The sequence below is a fragment of the Artibeus jamaicensis genome, unplaced genomic scaffold, assembly GCF_021234435.1.
Source record: "Artibeus jamaicensis isolate MK-2021 breed Jamaican fruit bat unplaced genomic scaffold, CSHL_Jam_final contig_558, whole genome shotgun sequence".
NCBI lineage: Eukaryota > Metazoa > Chordata > Mammalia > Chiroptera > Phyllostomidae > Artibeus > Artibeus jamaicensis.
This window is the reverse complement of record NW_026521886.1, coordinates 1,246,948-1,263,483: the sequence shown is the minus strand read 5'-3', so window position 1 is coordinate 1,263,483 and position 16,536 is coordinate 1,246,948. Positions and strand designations below refer to the sequence as shown.

General features: G+C 33.3%; 1 protein-coding gene across 2 annotated transcripts in view; it reads right to left on the bottom strand.

The window, feature by feature from the left end:
- Positions 1 to 1,216: 1,216 nt before the first annotated feature.
- Positions 1,217 to 16,536, bottom strand: part of TBC1D23 (TBC1 domain family member 23) — a 67,831-nt gene continuing 52,511 nt past the window's right edge. Inside the window, exons 14-19 of one of the 2 annotated variants that reach the window (XM_037160844.2) lie at positions 13,253 to 13,395; positions 11,865 to 11,909; positions 8,256 to 8,344; positions 5,641 to 5,776; positions 3,696 to 3,890; positions 1,217 to 2,877 (exon numbers count right to left, since the gene is read on the bottom strand). In XM_037160844.2, coding sequence (XP_037016739.2) covers positions 2,796 to 2,877; positions 3,696 to 3,890; positions 5,641 to 5,776; positions 8,256 to 8,344; positions 11,865 to 11,909; positions 13,253 to 13,395 — 690 coding nt within the window. In that variant the 3' untranslated portion in view covers positions 1,217 to 2,795. The remainder of the gene's footprint in view (positions 2,878 to 3,695; positions 3,891 to 5,640; positions 5,777 to 8,255; positions 8,345 to 11,864; positions 11,910 to 13,252; positions 13,396 to 16,536) is intronic. The other variant, XM_053670283.1, reaches the window with a different exon arrangement.

Genomic DNA, 16,536 nt, shown 5'->3' with positions numbered 1-16,536 from the left:
GTCCAGAATATGTAAATCCAGAGAGCCAGAAAGTAATTAGTGGTTGCCAAGGGCTGGAGGGATGGGGCAAATAGGAGTGACTGCTGATGGGTATGGGATTTTGGGGGGTGGATTATAAAATGTTCTGGAATTAAATAGTGCTGAAGTGTTGATGGTTGCACAACTCTGGAAATGTACTAAAACCCACTGAATTGTAGACTTTCAAGAAGTTCAATTTTATAATATGTGGCTTGTGTTTCTATAAAGATGTTATTTTTTTTAAAGTTCAAGATGATGGTCTAACCACTATGCTATATCCCTGAAACTAATACAAAATACGAAATATATGCTGTAGTTGAAATATAAAACTAAAATAAAAATCCTCCCCTAAAAAGATGTTACTGTGAGGATGGGATATTACTTTCATCACACATTCAACCTACAGAGTTGGGTTTCCCCAAAGTCAAAATGTCAATTAAAACAAAATAAAACAAAACAAAACAAAACAAAAACAACTGCCGATCTATGTGGTCAATTTGTCAGAATATCATGCTAAGGAGTTAAAAGGTCCTGTGTGAAACATACCTGTGGCAAAAATGGTTGATTACATCAGTACAAATTTATCATCCTTACTAGAAAACATGTTTTATTAATGGTGAGCAAGTGGCATCAAATCTACATACAGAATTCATTTTATATCTATTAGCAATAGTAATTCCCAGGAAGAGGATTAAGAAGAGGGGATACAAGTACTGTACCTTTTCACTCACTCAATTTCTTTGAACCTTGGCTTTCACAACTTGAAAACAGTACCAACTACATATTGTTGCAGCCTCTGCAATCTTGGAAGTACACCAGAGGTAGACACCCCAGAGTGAATTCTAGTTCTGTGGTGAGCCAGGAAAGGGAGAATGAGCTATGTAAGTGTCCAATGATCAATGAAATGAATTTTCACTTAATATTCATGAGTAATAACTGTGGTGTTATTACAGATAACAAACTGAAATTCAGGGAAGTTAAGAAGTTCAATTTATTACATGTGAAATTTAAAGTCATTAAATTATCTCTTTCCGCTGTCCCCACCTAGGTGAAATAGGAATCTTAATACTTTTGAGCCTAAAATATAAACATTTAAATTCTACGGAAATGATAACCCTCGATTTTCTAATCTTTTGCTATCTATAGAGATTTATAAATGGGGGGAGGAGAGAAAAAGAAACTTATTAAGAACAAAGTCTTGAGCAAACTGCATTGGTTTATTTACATCTGTAATTTATAAACAGTAACACATCTTTACATTAATATTATGTAAAAAGTCCCATAGCTGAAATAGGCAAAAAAAAAAAATGAGACTTCAGGACATTTTTAAAGGGGCACCAAGAAAAGGAAAAAAATGCAATATAACCGTTGGGAGAGTTATAAATATCAATTATCGCACCAGGTGCAATTTCATGCAAATGTCTTCAACCACTCCAAGTAAACTTTTTATTTAAGTATCAGAATAAAACATACTGGCCTATGCTGCCTTTTAGTCACTTGATTTCCATTAAGTACATTAAAATAACTGTCTGCACATAGAACACATCTAAACATTTCTCCTATCATCTCCTCAGAGATAATCTATCACATTTTAAGACACGGTAGGTTGTAAGAATTTGCTACTTCCCAAATAGATTTTACAAGAAATTGTTCCATGTCCTCAAATGTGCTCTTGGATTTTTCTTACCTAATGTGTCCAGTACAGACCTCAATAAATTAAACTAAGGAAGCTGTAAAATAAAGCAGATCACGTTACAGTTTTGTCATATTAAGAGAATAAAAATAGTTTCAGACCACTGGAATTTTAGTAAGACAAGACAAAAACCAAAAAAGAGAAATTTCAGAAAGTGATGATAAAACTATAGATTTATACATCTCTTGATTATTTGGCTTTTATTTAAGTGGATTATTTGTGGTCACAGACCATAATCTGACTGAGGATAAATCAGTGTGTGTTCAACTTGTGTTTTGAAATATCCTAAATCAAATACTCATTTGTAATAAAGACCAGTGACATCTGTTACAAATACAACTCTGTCCTCAAAATGTTAATTGTAATCTTAACATGCTTACCTACTTCTTATATGGTAGGTATAAGAAGTTGCTTTTAAATGCTCCATAGAAACCATTAGGATGAAGTTAATATCTGAAACACATCATCTTCAAATTATTAGCTAATGGTGCAAAAAAGATGTTTGGAAACTGATGTTTCAACACTTCACTAGCTGGACTGAGTTTCTGAGTTGGCTGGAATCTTTACCCATTTTAAAAAGATTTTATTCTTTTTAAGAACAGAAACAGCAAGCTAATCTATGTAATATTTTTTAGTTTCTGATATTGCTCAGTAGGTAAAGCCAAATGCAGCAATTAAATGGGTCTTTTCAACTAATTCTATCTCTAATTTTCAGTGAAGACATTGCAAATATGTATGTGTTTGATTGTTTTTAAATCTGAAAGTGATACATGTTCCCTTAAAACAGCTCTTCAAAACAGAACTGCATTCTTCTCCCTTAGTTCATAAGGGCACTGGGTCAGTTACTTTAAAGTCATTTAATAACTGACTTTTATAATTATTCATTTTATAAAACCAAAAATACAAAAGAAAATTTAAAAATGTTTAACTGTCCAGAGATTGATTATAATAATTTACACTTTTTAGACCTGCTATTCAAGCACCCCCAGAAGCAAATAAAATGTCTCCAGTTAGTATTCAGTCAGGGAAATGTCCATGTTTCTCTTGGTTGCCTTAATTTCTTCTGAAGTAATTTTCTTTCACATTAACTTTCCAAAGCATCCAGAACTTTCATGATCTGTTGTTTTATGGCTTTGGTAGCATCGCCTGCATTTGGGATCAAATATCTGTGGGGAGAAAATTATATATATAAATACAGTCCTTTACCTTTAGAACTCAGCTTCGATGTCACTTCCAATGGGAAGCTTCCCCTGCCCTCCCGTGCCCTTCCACAACTTATATTAACATACACTCAAAAGCATATTTGGGAAGAAATAAAATCTAAATGTAAAAGCAAGGTGATTTTTCATACAGTGCAGAGAACAAGACAGAATAAACTGGAGATCAGGAGTCAGAAGGGCTATATTTGGTTCTTTTGCAAGGTAGGGGTGAAGATCCGGAAGTCATTCAACTTCTCTTGGCTTCACATGTTTATCTTGTAAAATTAAATATGGTTTAGTTTAGAGATCAGTGTGGTGTATGGCCCTTGTGCCAGTCCATGAACTGTTTGTCACTGGTCCACAGTGAAACAAGGAGGAGCTTAGACCAGATTGTAAATTAACTGCACCATTCAGTGCATGACTGATTTCAAGGACACTCTTTCAAAACAAGAATTTGATGAAAGAAAATAAAAACATTGCCTTACATTCTGAGACAATTTGCTTATTTAATTGCAAACCAGCATTTAGTGCAGCACTGACATAGATTAATCTCAAAGACCCTTCTGTCAAAAAGTTTTTTTATAGTTAGCAATGGCACTTACTGAAATAATGTGCTAATGGCTAAACCAACAGATAAGGATTTGGAATAAAGATAGTGACAAATATTAATAAAAGTGGTTCCAGCATCCTATTTCACCAACTAGTCCCCAAAACAGATAAACAAACAGTGTTTAATAACAAACTAAATCAGTAATTCAGATAAAATCAGGCTAAGAAAAGCTTACCTTTCAATTGCCAAGATTTCTATTCCTGAAGCACTGCTGTTTCCATACTTGAAAGTAATTAACTCAGGATGTTTCTTTTTGGATGTAATTTTAACCACAGAATTTAGTGCTTGTCGAGACTGTATATAAGCCAATCCTTTCCGTGAAAGAATCTCCCTTAAACAGTACATATGTGTTGCAGTAACCAACAGATGACTTGAGGGTGGGGGGGGAAGCATAAAAAAACAAAAAGAATGTTTTTCAAATGCCATTTAAAATAGCTATTACTTAAACAGCCCCAATTATAAACAATGTTCAACTCCAGATGAAATTCCTTTTGAGTTAAAAATGCAAAGGTTCGTTATAAACAAGTAAGTTACCTAATAAAAGCTTTTAATTTTTCCCTTAGTTGTATACAAAATTAATGTTTTATTAACAGATAATCCTGTAACTGTTTAAGAGCAAAGGTATAACATTTTATAATATGTACAAGTGAAGTAATAGATTTTTAGAACTTATTTTATATGGTATATGAAATATATACACTATCTTTCAGACTTTTATAGTATTGTCTATATTCATAAAGTATTTTGTTCAACATACCATAGCATATACCTAATATCAAAGACCACTAAGCAATAGTTGGGCTGTCTTATGTATTACATAATATTCTCTAATTGGATCCTGAAGACAAAATGGGCACAGAATTAATAACACTCCCCCATCTTATATCTCAGCTCAGTTTTAATATAATGATAATACTGATACACTGTTAGGTAATATCAATAAGAAAATTATATGATAAGTCCAGAATGTGGCACTTTTGGCAGAACAATAGGCCTAGATTCAAAGGATTCATTATGAAGAAAAGGGGGAAGCAGTGGTGTGGGGTCAAGTACTTTGCACTTTGAGTGAGACTAAATATTGGATTGGCCAAAAAGTTTTTTCTGTAAAATAAGAGACACATTTTTCACTTTCATCAATAATTTTATTGACTTAGATATTTTGAGTATGTGGGCTATCTCCTGCTATTGGTTTCTGGTGGATAAAGGCCAGAGGTGCTGATATTATATGGCCAAAATGTCAATAGTACCAAGCAAACCATTTTTGACATGTTCTATCAGTCACAGCACCTTCTCCATACACTGCACAAATCTCTTTTTTGTGTGTTTCAGTTATGTTTTTTATCTTTCTTGAGATAATAAAGCATAATATGCCAAAATTGTTGCATATTTTTTCCATCTTCAATATTAAAATGGCTGCGGAAAAACTCACCAATTTTGATGTTTTTTTAAATGCACACTGATATGACAGCTGTCACAATACAATTTAACAAAATTATTTTGAATGAAGTTAAAGATAATTAAGCACTACTAAAACCATCACAGGGAAAAAAACCGAATGAACTTTTTGGCCAACCCAATATAACAGACAAATACAACGTGTAAACCCTGACTGGATCCTCAAACATGAAGTACCAACAAAGACTATAACAGATACTTTGGGGGCACTCTGAAAATCTGAGTATGGTCTATATGTTGAGTCAGGTTAATTCTTGAGGTTTTAAAAGATGTGCTGATGCTACTGGAGTTGTGAGATTTATCATGAGGCATGTAGGGGTAAAGTGTGGTATCTGTAAGCTGCTACCTAGTGTCTTGGCAAAAGGGAAGTTCATATGTGCGTATATATACACACAAATAAACAGAGATGGAACACTGTGAAAAGAAATAAAAAGTTGGTGAATCTAAGAGAGGCTTATAACAGTATTCAATGTACTGTTCAAATTTTTATTTAAACTTTCAAAATAAAAATATATAACATTTCTTAAAGTCAAGACATATATATAATGATAGAAGTGAGTTATATCTTATTGTACTTGGATAAATAAAACTCCTATAGTTCAATTCTATGTTATTAATTTCTCTAAATACAATTTTACTTCTGCAACAGACATTTTAAAAAGTACCTAGGAAACATGTGTCCATTTTCTTTCACTTCCTTACAAGGAAAATGATGCTTGATGTCTGGCTTGTTTATCCATGTCTGAATGTTTACAACCTCTTTTCTATCATCATCTGACATGGAAGAACTGTCAATTTCATCTATAAAAAAAGTGTTAAAAGTGGGCATTAACAACTTTAAAAATTATAACATTTCTTAACAGCTTGAAAAACAATTTCAGTAGTACTTTAAGCATATGGGCTAAAATAACACCCAATCAATTCTAATCCTTCTATATTTCCTTATGCCATGGATACCAATACAGAAATATTGTAATGAAAAATCACTATATGGTTAAGAGTCAGGTGAACATACTAAGAATGCACTTTTAAAACATTAAACTAACTGAGAAATTTAAACTTTTTGATTTAGATAACATATCTATGGTCCCGGCTGGTGTGGCTCAGTGGATTGAATGCCAATCTGTGAACTCAAGGGTAGCTGGTTCGATTCCCAGTCTGAGCACATGCCTGGGCAGCAAGCCAGGTCCCCAGTGGGGGTGCACAAGAGGCAACCACACACTGATGTTTTTTTCCCCTCTCATCCCCTATCTCTAAAATTAAATAAAATATTTAAAAAAAAACAAAATAACCATAACTATGAACTGTGACTAGTCTTGTAGAGAGATGGGTGAATAAGCATCTATCTCAAGGGCAAATGTGAGAGAGTTCTTTTTGTCTTGTTGTTTTCTGATTTTAAGAAAAATTGTCCTGTTGTTTTCTGATTTTAAGAAAAATAAGAAAAAAATTCACCCCAGGACAGGTAAGTAAAAGTCAATCTTTTTCCATGAGAAAAATAGAAAACATTCTAGTTATTTTGTTCTCATTTAAGAAAGGGAAATCACAGTCCCTAAGATTAGTAATTATAAATGTTCTTCCCTTTGCTTTTTAAGAAATACTGCAAGTATAAAGAGACATAATGAAAAAAGGAAATCTCACATATCTATGCATTTCTAGCTTAAATAAGAAAGTGAAGCCCTCATGTTTCTGTCCCCAATCACATTCCTCCTCCTTCCCAACTAAGAAATAGTGACTATCTGAATTTGATGTTAATAGGTTCCTTACTTTAACTATATATGAATATCCCTAAATAATATAGAGAAGTGTTTTATATGTTAAGTAAAATTTATATGAATTGTATTATTTCATATCTATTGTATTATTCTATAACAGCTACCCCACTACTACCAACATTATAAAATGTATCAATGCTAACAGACACAGCTTTAGTTTCCTGATTTTCATTACTGTGCAGTTTTCCACAGTATAAATATGTATATGTGTGTGGTGTGTGTGTGTGTGTGATTTATGTAAATATACAATAGTTTATCCATCCGTTGGTTTCTTCCCTTTGTTAAAGGAAGGGGTTGAGATAGTCAGGGAGAGATAATGTAACAGGAACATGGCAAAAGAAAGGATGGGAAAATATGAGCAAAACAAACAATGAGAAATAGCAAACATAAAATTGCATTTACCTCAATGCAAGTTTTCTGAAAGGTGATTCTATAGTATGTATTAAAATATCAAATGTGCACTGGCTGGTGTAGCTCAGGGGATTGAGCATGGGCCTGTGAACAAGCAGGTCACCAGTTTGATTCCCAGTCAGGGCACATGCCTAGGTTGCAGGCCAGGTCCCCAGTAGGGGACACATGAGAGGCAACCACATGTTGATGTTTCTCTCCCACTCTTTCTCCTTCCCTTCCCCTGTCTCTAAAAATAAAGAAATAAAAAATATTTAAAATATCAAATGTGATTTCCTATAACCTAGCAAGCTTTACTGCTACAAATTTGCCCTCTGAGTACACTTGCAAAAAGCTAATTTACACATATGTATATAAATATCTGTTGCCATCTGAAATAGAAAAAAATTACCAAAGTCAGTGGGAGAAGACTGATTAAATAAATTATGGTATGTTTATATGATAGAAAAATAGTTGAAGAGGTACATGGACTAAGATGGAAAATATGCAAGATATTATTATTACTAAGTGGAAAAAACAAGGTGAGATTTGGGAATTCTCTTTTCATATTTTGTAAATTTGTATGCTGTTCTTGACAGTGAGATTCTGAACCACAGTAGTAAATTATTTTTAAAAATATAAAGACAACTAACCACACAAAGGATGACAAATTTCCCTGACACAGTATCTCCATCTTGTGGCCCTTTAAAATATCTCCTCTAGTTTCAAAAGGCTCTTTAGATGCCTGTTTTGGAACTCCTGAACAGCAGCCCCAAAACTCCCGGTCTCCTTAGTGGATGTATCAAGGGGATTTAAATCCAGTCTCATGGATTTAAATACTATTTGAACACTGATAATTCCTAGATTATCCTATCTCAGACTTGTCTCCTCAGCTACAGACTTCTACAATTAACTGGCTACTCAACATTTCTACTTGGATTCCTAATATTCAGAACTTAAGGTGTCTAAAACCAAACTCTTAATAGAAAAGTCTCCAATCTTTTCTACAGAATCTCACTGAGCCTTTTTTTTTAAGTAGTTGTTTGCTAGTCCCAGAATAATCTCTATAATCACCGCTGGTACCTGAGGAAAGAAGTCTATAAATAAGTGTACTACTGCACCTGTGTCGTATTCTTCCTCATCCCCAATGCTGAACACAGGCTTCACACCACGGTATGGCTTTCCCACTCTGTCACTGCTACTCACATGCCTATATTCAAAGAATTTGGCAGGGGGGGAAAGCATCACTTAAGCAATTATGGAAAATTTTCATCAACTATCATTTGAATAGTCAAACAAATGTAAATGTTCTTTGTTCAACCATGTACAACCCAGTTTTAGGATAGCTATATTAAAGAAAATGATATGATAAGGAAATATGTTAGCAAAAGTGGCATAAGGACTCAGTGGCTAATATATAGAGAAAAATACACTGTGCACTCACAGTCCCAGTAAGAAACAATATAACAGATATTCTTAAACTTGTTTACTATGTCCTGGCTGTATCCTTCATTTGTATGGGAATGTAAGGGTCAGTTATATTCTGTGAATAAAATTAAATCTAAAACATTTTAATATTCATATTAAAGCCAAGGCTTAGGTCTGTGTGGCTTTAGAGAAGTTACTAAACCTCTCTGTGCTTCTGTTTACTCAGATGTAAAATGATGATAGTATCTACCCTTCAGTTATTGTAAGAATGAAATCAGTTAATATTTTGTAAAGCTCTTGGAACAATGCCTGGCATGTGACAAGTGCTAACATACAATATAGATTACGGACTTGCAGATTCTAGGACTGCTTAAAGTTCTCCTGTGAGTGTCCTCCGAATTTCTTTTACTGTTACTACGGTTTTAATAGAAACTAAGATTCTACTTCTTATACATAAATGTAAGAAAGCCTTTCTTCTTCAAGTGAAAGTAGCATAAATAACATATAAACTCAGTTAATTTGTTCTGCAGGAAGTGTGACCTCTTTTTTTAACATAAAAACTTAATCTCATTACTTTGCAGGTAATCTCAAATGAACCGAGAAGTTAAAAAAAAAAAAAAAAAGAACCAAGAAGTACACTTAAAGTATTAAAAAAAATACCATGAGTTTCTGGGGAATAAACATTATATTATTTGTAGGATAAGGTATGAAGAAAAACTGTGCCTTTTATTTCCCTTTGGCATGTTATCAAGAAAAGTCCAAAGTGGAAAAATATAGTTATATGTCTTAGTCTTAGAATTCAATTCTTCCAGAAGATGAAGATCAAATATGTATTTTAAATAATTTTCTAATACATTTCATCAATAAAAATCATCACAACCTAAATTTGTTGAAAATGGCTTAAATCTTTACTTTTTCCAAAACAACATTCTCAACAGAAAATTAATGAGAGTTGAGTGTATAACTAGACACTCTTTGGGAATCATAAGTTAGGTTATTTACACATACCTTAAATTTTTTTTAAATGTTCCATATTTTATTGAGGTCAGACATATTTAATGCTATGCCTATGATACCAATCAAGGCAATAAAGTATAATATTTATTATATTGAATAAAAGGCAAAAAAAGATCATTCATATATTCCGTTCTCATCACTTTAGACTCCATGCCTCATTTTATCATTGATCATTTCTCATATTTGTGAATATTTTTTATTAATCCTATTCTCTTTTTTAAAATTTTTTAAAAATTTTATTTAGTTATTTTTCAAATACAGTTTTTTGTCTATTTTTCCCATCCCAGCCTCCCCCGCCCCTTGCTCCCCACCTCCCTCCCATTTCCACCCCCCCTTAGTTCTTGTCCCTGTGTCCTTCCTATTTGTTCCTCCAAATCCCTCCCCCTTTTTCCCCTTAACTTCCCTTCCTTCTCCCCTCTGGTCACTATCCCCTTGTTCTCTATTTCAGTGTCTTTGTTTTTTGTTTTTTCGCATACCTTAAATTTTGATTAAGTTAAAATCATAAAATCGATTTTATATTCAAATATATGTAATGTAAAATTATCCTGAAAATGATCAAACTATGATTGTTAAAAAGTAATTTAAACACCTATGAAACTCAGATTCAGTTTTCTTACAAAAGGCAAAGACAAAGATAATGTAGCCTTATCTAAAAACACTTTAGTGCCATCTAAATTATAAAATTATGAGATTTAAATTATTGCTTTTCTCCTAATATTAAAGCATAACCAAAACTGCCTGCTATAACATAGAAAGTATTAATGTTTATAGTAAATGCTTGAACCAGAAACCAATTTTGAAGAAACAAATTGAAAAAAAAAGAAGCTATTCATCATCAATCTAGATTTATAACACAGTGCAATTTTTATAAACAAGATTGCTGAATATTACTGACATGGCTCTCAAATGACTGACTAGAGCCCTGGCTGGTGTGACTCAATGGATTGGGCTCCTGCCTGCAAACTGAGAGGTCACTGGTTCAATTCCCAGTCAGGGTGCATGCCTGCCTTGCAGGCCAGGTCTGCAGTTAGGGGGTGTGCCAGAGGCAACCACACATTGACATTTCTCTCCCTCTCTTTCTCCCTCCCTTCCCCTCTCTCTAAAAATAAATAAATAAGATCTTAAAAAAATAAAAGACTGGCTAGAAATTAACAAAGTTCAATGGATGAGCTTTTTAAAAAAAGCAGTTAATTAAAATAAACTTTCTTAGTGAAAGTAATAAACATCTACAAAATGGTTTGACCAGGTTTTTACTTATTGAGTTCAGAAAAAGCTTAACATTTCATTTCACTAAATTCTATATTCAAAATAGATACATCTGCCTTTGGACCAGAGAAGATAATTTAAATTTTTTTTAAATTAAGATTTTGGGAGAAAACTTGTGAGTTAAGTAAAATTAGACTAATTCAGTGGTTATACAATAAGAGATAACAGAAAGATGATTCACAAACATTATAATTTTAAAAGATGTAATTACCTTTAAAATAGTCTTAGAAAATGTTATAATAGAAGCCTTGTAATTGATATTGTGTAGGAATGGTCGCAGCAAATAAAAACTCTTATCAGTAAGTTGAGATTAAACTACTGGTTTTTAGAAATGCTATTTTTAATCACTGGAAATATTGAAATGACCTGAGAAAAAGTCAAGTCCATTATTCTGAAGCTCAATTTACATTCAAAGTATGACTAGATTTCTTTTAAAATGTTCACAGGTTTTGCTATAATTGATATTCTAATTTAAGTTGCAGAAAAATTCTGAGTGTAAAAACTGTAAGGCTATATAGAAGTATTAATACATTCAAACTTATTAAGAAAAATCTAAAAATATTGAGATATAACATACATCAAATAAGTAGAATTTGAACTTTGAATTGTTCCTTTTTTCAGGTACTATGATTTTCTCTACCATTAGGGCATGACAGAAAAGTAAATGAGCTCCAAAGCTAATACCCAGACAACTGAGACTACACATTTTCTTTGTTTCAACTTCTTCTCTCAGAATAAAAGCTGTATAGCTTTATGAAGTCCTTGGGTCTGAATGTACTTGACTTTCATCTAAGGAATGGGAGATGCAAAGAATCATGCAAGAAAAAAAATTTAATGATCAAAGCAAAAGACAAAAATAGATCAGCATCACATGTACTCCTAAAAGCAGAATGAGAAAAGTTTAGCACTTGAAACAGCTACATGAAATTTTAGCCAAGACAGCAGGAGCCTTATAGATAGCAGGAAGCATGCTAAAGGTAAAAGATGGTCCAACAAAGCTGTTCTACTCATTGGCTTACCGCTCTGTACATGTTCTGTCTGGCCAAGGAAGATTGAAAGACATTCTACAGCAAATTGAGGCAGGGACAGAACAAAATGATTATAAAAAAACACAACAGCTTTAAAACAAAAAGTATAATCAGGTTTTCTAATGCAGAGTATACATTATAAAGAAATGTTTTGATCATCCAAAGTACAAAGAAAAATTAAAAAGAAGCCTGTTTCAAGTGACTCTTTAACAAAGAGAAGTCTTCAGTTTAGAGTTATCATCAGTTCATTAAAATAAGATTTTTAATGTCATGCTATAAAATGTAATAGTAATAGTCCTCTAATTCAGAATGCACTAATTAAAGTTAAAAAGATTAGAGGCTTTTAAGAGTGGACATATATGTCAATAATCAAAAAAATTATTTCATGATAAAATACTTTAATATTACTTATTAGTCGACCATTTTATACAACATACAATTTTCTGGATTGGTGAAAACAACCTATTCTCTTCTTTACTATTTTCTAAATGGGGATAAAATGTATTTTTGTATGTGTATGTACTATACTTTTACAAGTGACAAATAATAAATTCCTCACATTTAAATCTGAAAGTCAAATATTTCAACTTTCCTAGGATACTGTAAGTAAGACATAACAGTGAAATTAAATACTGTTTAAATTAAACAGTATTTAAATTAAATTAAATACACATTTCCAAGATTACGCTTGCTTAGAAACAAATTCTGCACTGAATTATTAGGTTAGTTTTGACCCCAAGGAACAAGAAAGATCGATTAGACTAAAGTGTGGAGAAAAAACACATTGTGCACTCACAGGTCCAGTAAGAAATGAAATAACAAATATTCTTAAAGTTGTTTATTATTTGTTGGCTGTGCCCTTTATTTGTAAATCATGGGAAAATAAAGGTCCATTATATTCTGTGAACAAAATTCTATGAAGATCTGAACACTTAAACTCAAGAAATGGATTTTTGCTTTATTTATTAGCATGACCAAATTCTCTAGGTTTTTAAATTCCTGAAGCAGAGGAAGAAGTTCCTGTTATAAAGATTACTGCACTTAGATGATTGCTATCCATTTGACATGTGGAAAGCAGCCACCATATGACGCTGAAAAAGATAAAATGGCACTTGAAAATTTTTTTTGAGAAATGGCATAAATGCACAGAATCATTATCTGCACCTTATTCTGAGCGGTGATAAAAAGAAAGCAATCTATAGACAAATTTTACAGCAATAAAGGACATGTCACAATTATAATGAAAATAAAACCATCTAATAAAAAATGCACTTCATAATCCTTTTCTAGAACACATTCAAGTCAACTAACATTTACTCTAAAATACTTTTCTTAGTTTTAATTACTCATCATAAGCTCATACCATATAAGAAACTCACCGGTCCACAGGCGTTGATGTATTCTCAATAAAACTGATAACTTTTTCCCTGACATTAACGGATTTTGTTTTCAAAGCAATAGTCATTTTATTTACTAGTGACTTCATTCCTCTGTCATTCAAACCATTTCCAGAGGATTCACCCTGGGGAAAAAAAAAGAAATTAATAAAGAACTCTACAAACAATTCAAGATATACTACTGCTAAAGGTTGTTTAAATTCCTATGTTAAAGTTCTAATTCTCAGTGCACCTCAGAAAGTGACTATATGTGGAGACAGGGCCTGTAAAGAGGTAATTAAGTTTAAATGAAATCATATGAGTGGGCTCTAAACCCATGAATGAAGTCCTTACAGAAAAGGGAGACACACCAGAAAGGTACTTGCTCAGAAAAAAAGGCCATGTGTGGACACAGCAAGAAGGTAGCATGTGCAAGGCAGGGAGGCCTTAGGAGAAATCAAACCTGCCAACACAGACCCTGAACCTCTAGTCTCCAGAACTTGGAGAAAAAAAATTTCTGTTGCTCAAGCCACAGTCAATCAATCATATTTTAATATGGCAGCCAAAGAAAACTGATACACTAGGTGAGACCGTTTTAGGAATGGAAGGTAGAAAGAGAAAATGAGGATATACATTGCACATATAAATGTATGGAATGTGAAGTTATTTTCCTTATTCAATAAACAATCAAGTTATTGACCTTTTCTTAACTCAGGTTGGTCTATAAAAATGAACAAAGGTATACATAGGCATACCTCAGAGATACTGCAGGTTCAGTTTCAGAACACCACCATAAAGTGAATTTTGCAATAAAACTAATAACACCAATTTTTTGTTTCATATTAAAAAATTGCATTAAAAAGTGCATATAAAAGTTACATTTACACTACACTGTTGTCTGTTAAGTGTGCAATAGCACTATGTCTAAAAAAAATAATGTACATTAAGTAAAAAACATTTTATTGCTAAAACACGCTAACCATCATCTGAGCCTTCAGCGAGTCATTATATTTTTTTGCTGGATAGTCTTGCCCCAATGTTGACAGCTGCCAACTGATCAGGGTGGTAGTTGCTAAAGGTTGGGGTGACTGTAGAAATTTCTTCAAGTACAACAGCAATGAATTCTGCCTCATCGACTGTTTCACAAACAATTACTCTGTGGCATGCAATGTTATTTGATAGCATTTTACCTATAGTAGAACTTCTTTAAAATCTGAACTTAATCCTCTCAAACCCTGCCACTAGTTTATCAACTATTAGTGTATAGAAACTACAAATTAATAGTATATATAATTTTGTATACTATTCTAAATCCTCTCTTTTGGTCATCTCAATTGTCAGAGCATCTTCACCAGAAGTGGGTTCCATCTCAAGAAACCACTTTCTTTGCTCATCCATAAGAAACAACTCCCCATCCACTAAAGTGTTAAGAGACTGCAGCAGTAGAGTGGCACCTCCAGGCTCCACTTCTAATTCTAGTTCCACCACATCTGCAGTTACTTCCTCCACTGAAGTCTTGAAGCCCTCAAAGTCCTCCACTGAGGATTGGAATCAACGTCTTCCAAACTCCTGTTAACGTTGGTATTTTGACCTTTTTCCATTAATCACAACTGTTCTTAATGGCATCTAGAATGGTGAACCCTTTCTGGGTTTTCAACTGATGTTGACCAGAACCATCACTGGAATAACTATCTATGGCAGCCATGGCCTTATGAAAGGTGTTTCTTAAATAATAAGATTTGAAAGTCAAAATTACTCCTTAATCCATGGGCTGCAGAATGGATATCGTGTTACCAAGCATGAAAACAATGTTAATCTCTCTGTATGTCTTCATCAGAGCTCTTGGCAGTGATACTTGAATCTTTTTTTTTTTTTGAGCAGTAGGTCTCTAAAGTAGGCTTAACATAATTTTAGTAGAGCATGGTGTAAACAGATGTGCTGTTATCCAAGCTTTCTTGTTCCATTTATAGAGAACAGGCAGAGTAGACTTAGCATAATTGTTAAGTGCCCTAGAATTTTTGGAATAAAGTGAGCACTGGCTTTAACTTAAAACTCACCAATTAGCTCCCAATAAGAGAGACAGACTGCTCTTTGAAGCTTTGATGCCAGACATTGTCTTCTCTCTAGCTATGAAAATCCTAGATGGCATCTTCTCCCAATATAAGGCTGTTTCATCTACACTGACAATCTGTTGTTTAATGTAGCCACCTTCATGAACTATCTTAGCTAGATCTACTGGATAACTTGCTGCTTCACCTTGCACTTTTGCTATGGGGACAACTTCTTTCCTTAAACCCCATTAACCAGCTTCAAACTTTTCTTCTGAAGTTCCCTCACCTCTCTCAGCCTTCATAGAATTGAAGAGGGTTAGGGCCCTCCCTGCTCTGCATTAGGCTTTGGCTTAAGGAATGTTGTGGCTGGTTCATCTTCTATCCAGACCACTATAATTTCTCCATATCAGCAATAGAGCTCTTTTGCTTTCTAATCATTCATATGTTCACCAGAATAGCACTTTTAATTGTCTTCAAGAACTTTCCCTTTGCATTCACAATTTGGCTGTTTGGTACATGCCTTCTTCAGTAAAGCTTAATCACTTCCAACTTTTGATTTAAAGTGAGAGAAGTGTGACTCTTCCTCTCACTTGGAACACTCAGATGCCATTGTAAGTTATCATTTGTCCTAATTTTGTTACTGTTGTGTCTTGGAGAACAGAGAGGCCTGAGCAGAAAGAGAGTGAGATGGGGGAATGACCCAAACAGTGGAGCAGTCAGAGCACACACATTTTTCCAGTTGTATACAGGTACAGTTCATGGGTACAGCCCAAAACAATGAACAACAGTAGCATCAAAGATCACTGATCACAGATAACAAATATAACAATTATAATAATGAAAACTTTTGTAATATTGTGAGAACTACCAAAATGTAACAGAAATACATGAAGTAAGCAAATGCTCTTAGAAAATGATGCCAATAGACTTGTTTGAACCTGCTTGATGCAAGGTGGCCACAAAGTTTCAATTTGTAAAATAATGTACTATCTGCAAAGTGCAATTAAGTAAATCACAATAAAATAAGGGGGATGTCATAGTCAGCATATCATTCATTTAGCTAAACTTTTAAACATTTACTTCTTATAAACTTTTGCTTTTTAAAACATTTTCACTTAGGCCTCTGATTGGTCAAGAAACATCATCCTATAGCTAATGTAAAGATTATGAGTATAATAATTTTTCTTAAAATATCCTCAGCCAAGGACATTTTCTCACTGCTTTTTAGAGGAAGGA